Raw genomic sequence first — 10519 nt, 5'->3', positions numbered from 1 at the left:
ACAAGTTGAAAGGCATGCAAATCTGAATGCGAAATGTTAATGTAATTAACTTTAATACAAATGGATGTAATGTAAAGTAATTAGGTTTCAAAGCATGCATGCATGGGGCATCAATTACCAAATTTAGTGATTCAACGATGCTTATTTATTTTTATACGAAAATGAAAAATCGAACACACGATCTTAAATGCGGTAGTGAAAGTTTAACCATTTAAAATACAAGTCATTTGCGTAATATAAAAGGCCTTCGATCTAACCAACATTTGTCAACATCAAAACCAGCTGATGCATGCATGCTCTAAAATATTTAACTAACAATGTTATGAAGCTGTTAATTAATCTTTGGTTTATTCATTTAATGACATGTAAGTACTATGTACCATGTTAGAGAGAGAGAGAGAGGTGTCTTCTCTTCTGTCTCTTTCAATTTGATAACAGGAAACTTAGTACTAGTTTGGTACTGAAGAGCTTTTATAAAATATGGGTATAATAAAAAGCTGACCTTAAAAATATGTTTGGTAAATACTTAAAAACAATTTATTTTCACAGTTTTGGGTTGCAAAAAATTGAAAACGTGATGAGCTTATTCTCACAATACAACAATTTTTTTCAAAGCACATCAATACCAAACCAATACTACTTTTTGTATTTCTTTTCAAAAGCACTTTTACAAAAAAAAATTACCAATTACTCTGCTGCTTATTCCCGCAGCACAAAATAAATAGTTTTTTTTAGAGGGGTCTGCTCACAAGTTGATGAGATGCGTGTGGGGGAGGATCCTCTTTAATAAATCAGTTAAGTTTCTTTTCGATACAGCTTTATTCATGCATATAGCTTGTATCTGGACAAGAGCGACAGTGAGAGATCGACATTATGTGTTAGTTGCATGGGAGGGACCCCTGTCATCACAAGTTGCAAAACTTCTTCAACCTAATTGCAAGCAAGTAGCAAGTTGGATAACCCTCGGCTGGAAACAAAACTGTGGGCTGCTCTCATTTAATTTATTTTTTGACAATTTGATATCTTAAATTACTTTAATCTTTAAAGATTGGAACTCTGGTGCAGTGATGCTAACGGTACACTACCATGGTCCACATATGCAAACATTGATGTCTTAAACTATTATAATTTATCGACAGTAACATTTGTACCTTACATTTCGTTGACGTCAGACGCCATGCTAACGAAGCTGCCCATCTCTTAGCTCACATTAGTCTCTTCTCCTCCAGCTCTTGCTTGTGATTCGAAGATCCTCCAAATTGTCTAGTGGATATTTTATTCGATGATTGTAATCAAATGTAGCTGTTAGGCTGTTTTGACCTGATTATTTCTTACATGATCCATTAACTCGACACGAAAAGACATGAAAAAAACATGTTTAGTTGGGTCGTTATCAAGGAACCCATTAACTTGTCGGGTCGTTATCGGATCACCATTTAAGAGCCTGATAATCGATGAGATATTATTTGCCAGATCTAGACATGCATGTCAATTTCTTGCATGACCCGTTAGTCCAACACAACACGACCCGTTAATGAATTAGGTCGTTATTGAGTCACTCCGTTAAGATAACAAGTTTAACACGACACGACCTGTTAATATAACAAGTATGACACGAATACGACAAATACGACCGTTTGCTAAGCCTTTCTTTATTATGAATGTAACTCTTCCATTTATCAATAAAATCTCATCATTTAAATATAAAGAAGTGGGGATTTGAACCAGAGTGCAAGGACCAGCACTCTGCGTTAAGTAATTAGTCTAAGTTCGTTGTAATTGAAAAGGATTGCATTCATCATTGCCGTAATCATTGAGAAGAATGGATAAGACCGTTGGATTACTAGAGCTGCCCCCTTTTATGGTGAAATGTGGGTGACTGTGTAGTGATTCCACCTAAGAAAATAAAAGAAAGAAAAAGAAAAAGAAATGATTTTTCCTTTATAAATTTCCTCAATTTCTTCTCCACAAGTCATCAAATATTATATCTTAAATTAAAAAATAAAAATAGTATCCATATCCTTCCTATGCATGGCAATTAGCTTCCCCTTGTGCTCTCACTTCAAAATGTCTACACATGAAGAACAAGATTATTCAACTCTTGAGCTCATCCGCCAACACCTCTTAGAAGACTTCACCTTCACAGATTCCTTCATTTCTCATCTCAATTTCGAGATCACCCCTGATGATATCTCATATTTCGAGTTCCAACCAGTCAAACCCGAGTACTCATCCCTCTCTGAATCAGGGTCCAGCTCCCCCATTTCAACCCCAAATTACCACAGCCCCCAACTCTCAAATTCCGAAACGAAACCCGAAAGCGTAAACTTACCATCCATGGAAGTAGAGCACCTGAATTTGAGCTCACAATGCTCACCAAAGAGAAAAAATAGTACTTGTCAAACTTCCAGTTCAAAAGATGAATTACAACAAGTTTCTGGCTCTGGTGATGTGTTAAGGCATTACAGGGGAGTCCGGCGGAGGCCGTGGGGCAAGTATGCGGCGGAGATACGTGATCCGGCCCGGAAAGGAACCCGGGTTTGGCTAGGGACATTTGAAACTGATGTTGACGCTGCCAAGGCCTATGATTGTGCTGCATTTAAGCTGAGGGGTAGGAAAGCAATACTGAATTTTCCGTTGGAGGCCGGACTGTCCAAACCGCCAGTGAACATGGCGCGGAAGAGGAGGAGATCGGTCAAGCAGGAGGAGGTAACAGAGACTGAAGAATTGGAGCTTCAAAGTTGGGTGCTTTGGGAAGGACAAGGTGCTTGAAGGAGCTCAGTGTTAATCTCAGGATCCTCCTCTGCTGACGTGTTAGAATATGATTGGATGGTGGATTTACTGATTTACTGATTTACTATATACATGGTTTATGTATTACTACAACAACCAAGCCTTAATTATCCACTAAGTGGAATTGGTTGTCTAAATATTAGAACGTAACTGCGTTTGATTTTACGTCAAATCTTCCGTTAGATTTATGTATTAGTACATTATGAAATACTGGAAGGATCAAATGTATGCACAAATGTGGAATAATAAAAGATTGTTCGTAAGATGAAATATGGAAGTGAAAACAGAGACTAGTTATAATTAATGAAATGTGTAATTATTATACAATCTTTGCTTGTTACATTCGTAATCAAAATCGTTCTACATTGTAAAGATGTGTTTCATCTTTCATGATCAACAACAATATTCATCACTTCGTTCAATAAAATAAAGACTAAATGTCACTAGATCAAATGATCATGTGCGATGCAATGTGTAATTATTATACGAGTAATACTATTCATACTATGTTTTTGTACCACATTTTCATACCATCTTAAGTGGCAATTGATGTGGATATCCACATCATTTGAATTAATCAGATTTTTTAATTTGATTGTGGTATATGAGAAGTCTTTCTTCTTCATTTCCTTGGGTTTTGCAAATTTTTGCAAACGATGTAGCTGTTTACATCAGATGTTATCTAATGTGGTACAAAAATATGGTATGAATAACATTACTCTTATTATACACTCCTAATTTGTTGCGTTTGTTATTAAAATTGTTTAAAATGGCAAGGTGTGAGGTCATTGGTCGAAACCCTAACATTTTCAGGATGCCGATGTCATGATGTTGATCTAGCTTCTAAGAGCACGACATCCGTGAAGCTCTCAATACACGCATTGATCTCTTTGCTCGATGTCCTAAATACATATTTGACATGGTTCAAAAAGTTAAAATCTTGTAACTCGGTTGATTAAAAGCTTACTCAACCACCCGAGATCCTGTGATTGACTTTCTCCTTCCAGATATCGCTTTGACATTTCATTTGGAATTGTTAACTTTTTTTAAACCCTTACGTGGACTTCACATAAGACCCACGGTAGGTGCTGTTGGGGTGGACTTGCTCTGCGGGTATAGAATCATATCATCAAAGCATGTCCCCAATTTTCCTACTTTCATACCTCACCACCTTCTTGATCAGAATGTTCAGGTAGAATGCAAATGTCTATGTTGACAAATGAGACCAAGAGATGATAACAAAAGTCAATAGGCATATTTCAGAGACAATCTCGTATCTAGGGATATCTAAAGGTAGGGAACACTTCGTCGACGAACAAGTGTTCGGTGCGGCACAGCCCATACGGCACACCTCACAACGGATGGGACCCTGGGTGGACCTGAATGATGCAATATACAATGGAGTTAGAGTTTACAATGTGACCGCACGTAAATGTGATCTGACTAATTCGACCTAATTGTGATCCTTGGAATTGTCACCATGTTCCGTACACGACTCAAGTTGCATGAGTATGCAACTCGCAGATAAATGACAGCCAATTTATGCAACTTGGAAGTTTGGGGTCCATGATGGAACTCTGCAAGTTGAAACTTTAAGATAAGCAGGGCAAGAGATATTGTTTGTCGATTTTGTTGTTGCCGTCACCGTATCGGGATGGTTTGAAACGGATTAGCGTGAAAAAATGATGCTAAACAATAAAACCTACACCACGAAAGAAAGAAATATTTTCTCTCTATTCGAACGATAATCTAATCTAATATAAACTGCGAAGAGAGAGATTCGAACTTGAAAACTTGGATGAAGATGCACAGCCCTAGCCAGGTTAGCTACGCTCGGGCCTGCAAAAAGGAAAGAAATGTTCTTAGAATAACCCGAGAGGAGGCTAAGTTCCTATGCTTATTCTGAGCATTTTTACTACTTAAGAGTTAGAGGTAAGGGAAGTAGGACAAATTTACAGCAAAAGCCCCCCTTCCATAGAGAAGCTTCCAAAGACCACAAAAAAATTTAGTATGGTTGTTCATTCTAATCCTTCATTTTACTCTAAAGTCCCTCCTAGAAGAAGCTAAAATTTAGTATTGGTCGAATCCCTGTAACCAGTCTCCCCCTCTCTATTCCTATCCGAGCCGACCATAGCCTTATCCCATAACCCGTCAACGACCTGACTGCAAGTGTATGTTGGCGAGTCAACTGAATGTTGAGAATGAATCCCACACTAAACACTTCTAAGCGCCATTATTCTATATTGTGTCCTCGCACAAAGCGAAAAACTTGGATAGCATACTTCATGCTGCAAGGAAATTTGGGCTGTGAAAAATATTACAAAGTGAAGTGATGATGCTTAAGATAGCAGAAGTATCTATTAACAGAATAACTGGATTGACGATATTGTTATACAAACATTTGCAGCATATTCAAAAGCCTAAGGGTCCTAAGATATTTCTTTCGAATTTTTGTACTTACTGAGTTTTATTCTAACTACTCTCCCAGCTCCTCTTTTCCTCACTTCTCTCGTCTCTTTTCTCGTCCTCCATGTCCTCTGTTTCTATTTGGTTTACCTTTTCTTGAAAATAAAAGCATGAACAAGAAGGCTCGTAGATGATGTAAAACCTCTTCATAATGGTAAGACCTGTTCGCATAATTCCAAGAAACAATGTTGAGTTGTGCTGTGCACTTGAATGAACCGAGCTCGGCTCCATAAATTTATAAAGTAGCTCTCATGTTGTTTATCACATCAACATCCTCTTCAGCTTTTCCTTGCCCCTCACTGTATTCCAAGAAACTAGGCTGGTTCGTTGATGCAAGAAGTCTAGCCCACATCCGATCTGTCAACTTTACTGTGTTTTGCGTCTCTGTCACACGCTGCAATACCACATATCCCGTTCATAACTATATACTTCCCATCTTTTAGTGAATCATAACCATATACCTCCAACTTAATCAACATATTGGACCCACAACAGTACACTAGCATATAGATTATGAACTATTAGCCTCTGGATTCATAACGTTGTTTCAGTTCAGGCCTCAAATTCAGTTCCATTGAACATGGGCAGTAGCTGTGGTCCATGAGTTTTATTCTATGCTCTCTATTCTAATTTCGTTTAACATATAAGTTATGCCGTTGAACATTTTATAGTTTGGCCTTGGCCACAGTCAAAATAATTGTAGTTTCTTAAGAGTGCCGTTTATGAACTTCTCCCATTTGTATAAAGGGAAATTTTTTTGCCAAAGTCTTGTTGTTACTTTCATGCATGCTACTGCAAATTCAACCTTGCATCATCTAGGTATCTAAAGATTCTATCCGCTCTTAGAATTTTCACACAAAAATTAAATAAAATGCAGTTCAAAAACCAACAACTCGAGCCAAAACTACCCAATAAGAACAAATGGAGCAGGGAAAGTACTTACAGCAATTGGAATATAAGCATGTCTACTGTTTACAGGCCCGACTGTGAAACCACTGAATCCTGCCATGGCTCCATGAACAGCACTCTGAGCAAGAAGAGTACAGTATATATTGTCCGATGCATTACTTGGGATAGCTCGAATCATATAGGTGGGATCTGTAGATAAGAAGATAAACATATATTTTACTGAGATGTATTGCCCAGAAACTTTCTAGTTTCTACAATAATAGTTTGCGAATGATTAGACTATAATTAATGTAAACAAAAAAGGAAATCGTAATAAGAATGAAATAAAAGGAAAAAGGAGTGCACAAACATTTCTTAGGATCCCAAACATTTCATTTCTTTCAAATGTTACCTACAAAGGTTACAGAAGGGGAAGAAAGGCCCTCTCTGAGTTTTGGCAAGAATCAATGGATTGACTATTAAGGGCTATTTATTAGAGACAAAACTCTATATATGATCAGATACAAAATTATATTCTCACTAGCTCAAAATTTACCTATATATTTCATATTTATCGCCATCTTCTGAACTTTTGTAAAATGATCCTGTGTCATAGAAGATATAAGCATATAACTGAATCAGTATTATTGGATGATACAAGTCTATAGCAGAAAAAACTACCCACGATGTAAATTAAGTAAAAAAGAAGTGTCTCAAAACTACTCAAAATACTATTGACAGTTTGTACTACACCTTAATCTTTTGGGTTAACCATAGACCAACATCGAGGAGTAGCTTATTTCCTGATGCATCTTTCACATCAACAGCATTCATCTCCCCTGCAATATATTCCTGCCCTGCTCCTTCTGCTAACACAATAACCACATGTCCATTTTCTTTAAGCCGCTCTTCGACAAATTCAAAAAGCCCGCCCCGGCCTTCCAAATAGAAAGGAGATTCTGGAATCAAGCAGCAATCCTGTTACATCCAAAAGGGTATCGAGAGTTTTTATAGAAGGTAAATTACTACTTGCTGAATATTTCATTCGAGCAATAACACTTAATCTATGAGCATGTTCTTAACAGTCGCAGCATATTTCATTTTACGGAGAACGGATGTTCAATATCATTGAAAATGGTGCTAGTCCAAATTAAAGCAAATTCCTTTGCAGATGTAACTGGATAGTCTCTAGGACAATGTTCACATCCTTGTCCGACATATAGAACATGGGCTAAATGAACACTCCCTCAGATTCACTATTTTGAATCACTGAATTATTCTGGAATGCACATACAAAGGTACGATTTCCATAAGTAATTTTTTTATCTAATCCTTATAATAGATGTCCTTGTTATAAATTTCATATATTTGAATTGCTGGACTATATTGGGGTGCGCATACAAAGTTATGATTTCTAAAACAAAGTATTTTGAAATGCTTTTAATACAAGTCCTTTTGGATCTCATTACATGTTATGATATGTGCAACTGTTCAAGCATCCTAAGTTTTTTCCATTCATTGAGATCATAAGTAGGTTATGTTCTAGGGAGAGGGGTTAAAATTCTTACCACATCTCGACTTGCCAAAGTTGCATGTAGAGCAATGAAACCTACAGAAGAAAAGTGTATCAGGTACAGGCAAAAAATTGTGAAACCAAATACTAGAGACGTTCATTCGTCATCTGACATAAGTTGATAAGGAAAAGGTGAAAAATGAAAGTATGTCATTTGTTCTTTCATTTAAGACACATACCACTGTATCTGCCCATGAGTTTGACAATTCCAACTCCATTTTCCACACTTTCAACCTCCACATGTGCAGCGTTAATAGCTCTCTGTGCTTCTTCAACAGCAGTATCAAAACCAAAAGATTTGTCTATCACCTAAAGCCAAATTTCAAAAATCATACAGGTAGATTAATGATCCACTTGATCAAAGCACAACATCCTAAACCGAAAGAAGAAAGATTTTCGAAGTACAAAACCAAATTGCATAATAAATGAGAAAAGGGAAAACAAACTTTCTTTTATGCCCTTTCCATTTAAGATTTTGGTGGAACTTTCTGAATGTTGACTCTAGAATTCAACAGCATGTCATCCAGATTAAATACAGTTCTTCATCATATGTGGACAAAAAATATGTTGCTCATGAAATTTAGAGTACTCGTATTGAGCTTGTGAAGTTTCCAAATTGAAAACTGGCATCAAAATTTTATTGCATCTTGCAGAAGTTAACAGGATAATGATACCAATAAATGCAAATCATTCATGAACGATAGAACTTACAGCAATATCATTATCAATTGTCTTAGGGATCCCAGCAACTGCCACTTGAAGACCACGTTTCTCAACTTCCTTGACAAAATATGCTAACGTCAATATGATGTGACAAGGAAATGGATTAATCTTAGAGAGAATACATTCACCTTGTATATAAGATCCGCTCCTCTTTGAGTGCCATCGCCTCCAATTATGTATACCTAGAAGTCATATTATCAACTTCCACTCATCTAGTTCAACATTTTTCATTGGGGTTAACACAACCCAACACAAACATGCAGGAAATGCGAGCATACATAATATATTCACCTGATTTATTCCTCGGTCCTGTATGTTATCAACTATCTTGTTCGTATCATGGCCACCTCGTGAAGTTCGAAGAAAGGTGCCACCGCGCTTATGGATATCATTGACAACTTTTGGTGTCAACCTCAATGTATTTTTAGAATAAAATCCCCTATATCCTCCCTGAAAGTTTTCAACATCAGCAAGTTTACATTTCTTGAATCGATAACATTCTTAAAAGTTCCAAAATCTTGAAATAGAACTTTTTAGCAGCCATTCACTACAAGTGTTGCAGAGTTAGAAACATTGTGAAGTGAACTAACCTCAATTCCAAGTATATCTTCAACACCATACATGTAGTTCAAGCCGCATACTATTTCCCGAATCACAGTATTGATCCCTGGGCATAAACCCCCACAAGTGACTATGCAAGCACGAACTTCATCCGACTTGAAATAAACCTAATATTAGAAGCCTCACGTCACATTTTCCGATAGAAAGAAATATCATGGTACAACAGTTTCATTTTCCCTAAGCATATGGTGGTTTGGATGAAAAAAATGCACCTTTTCCCGGGGTCCTGCACGTCGGAAATGCACCCCTCTAGGACCTTCCTTTTGGACAACAACCTAGAGCCATTGCACAATGCAATTATTCAAAAGCAGCAAAAAACGAAGACAAAAACAACAAAATTGAAAACTTGGCATTTAGATTTTACAAAAAACACTCACTTTCTGCGCAACCACATCGTCAGGGCTCACAAAAGTTTGCCTACCAACATAAACAGATCATCTGAATAAATATAATTACCGAAAATTTAAATTTTCAACATGAAATTGTTAGAATTTGCAATATTGACGTAAGCAAAACTTACTTGACAACTGCATAAGCTTGGCTCTGTTTCAATGGATTTGGATATGACTGCAAAAACAGGAAAAAAACAAATATTCAAAAAAATCAAACACAAATTGCTTAAATTTTTTTCAACGCTGATTAATTACTAATTAGAAAAATTACCGGCAAATTAGGGAGAAAATTAGTCAAGTGAGGAACGTCTTCGAGGACGAAGCCGTCGTTAGCCGGCTGATGATTCGGGCTCTGAGATCGGATAGGCTGGTTTTGGCGCGAACGGAACGGAAATCCGAGGAAGCTTCTGGATTTGAAGCTGGGATAGCGGAGGGTTTGAACCAACGGAAGCGACGGAAAAGACTGGGATCTGGAGCCGAGTGAATGGGAAGCCGAATGCAACAGGGGCGAGGACTTGGTGGAGGAGATAGGCGATGAAATGGTGGATTCCATTGGAATTTGCAGCCTCCGATTTCACAGCTTTTGAAAATTTGCAGAAAGAGAGAGGGTGTCAATGGCGGAAGTTTGGGAGGAGCTGCGTTTTGGGTCAGCTGCGTTTGATTCCGTTAAGTGGGGGCGGTAATGGCTAACCGAAACTAACATGGTCGTTAATGGTGTTTGACTACAACGCGACACGTGTTAGGTCAAAGTTAAGGAAGAGGTCACGTAGCTGATTTACGAAGAAACCCCTGGTGTTCACATTATTCACAAAACTTCCATTATATTAGAAAGAGATTCTTTCTGGATCTTTTATTCCTAATTCATCAAATCAGAGAATCTATGCTATTGAAATTTAATCTAACGGCTACAAACAAAGATCCACTTTAAAAATTATAATAACTTCAACTGTTGCATTAATTTTCAATGATACGGATCTCCTGATGTGGTGGATTAGAAGAAAATGATCGAGAGAGAATTCTTTCCCACACTATTGGGCGTCGATTGAAAAAAAATTATGCGCAA

At 37.3% G+C, this 10519-nt stretch overlaps 2 protein-coding genes across 2 annotated transcripts; one reads left to right on the top strand and one right to left on the bottom strand.

Moving 5' to 3' along the window:
* Window positions 1-1961: 1961 nt before the first annotated feature.
* Window positions 1962-3063, top strand: LOC137720386 (ethylene-responsive transcription factor ERF107). Its single transcript, XM_068459451.2, has one exon. The coding sequence runs from the start codon at window positions 2032-2034 to the stop codon at window positions 2770-2772; it is 741 nt and encodes a 246-aa protein (XP_068315552.2). The 5' UTR covers window positions 1962-2031; the 3' UTR covers window positions 2773-3063.
* Window positions 3064-5123: 2060 nt separating this feature from the next.
* Window positions 5124-10250, bottom strand: LOC137721076 (ATP-dependent 6-phosphofructokinase 4, chloroplastic). Its single transcript, XM_068460197.2, has 14 exons — window positions 9728-10250; window positions 9585-9631; window positions 9442-9481; window positions 9277-9339; window positions 9034-9171; window positions 8735-8893; window positions 8572-8625; window positions 8432-8500; window positions 7900-8029; window positions 7716-7756; window positions 6901-7125; window positions 6704-6752; window positions 6203-6357; window positions 5124-5653 (listed from the first exon to the last, which is right to left on the bottom strand). The coding sequence occupies exons 1-14, from the start codon at window positions 10007-10009 to the stop codon at window positions 5495-5497; spliced, it is 1611 nt and encodes a 536-aa protein (XP_068316298.2). The 5' UTR covers window positions 10010-10250; the 3' UTR covers window positions 5124-5494.
* Between the last annotated feature and the right edge of the window lie 269 nt (window positions 10251-10519).

Source organism: Pyrus communis, chromosome 1 (genome assembly GCF_041283825.1).
Source record: "Pyrus communis isolate YQ-2024b chromosome 1, ASM4128382v1, whole genome shotgun sequence".
NCBI classification, from domain to species: Eukaryota; Viridiplantae; Streptophyta; class Magnoliopsida; order Rosales; family Rosaceae; genus Pyrus; species Pyrus communis.
The sequence above is the reverse complement of the archived record's forward strand: the minus strand, read 5'-3'. Positions and strand labels throughout refer to the sequence as shown.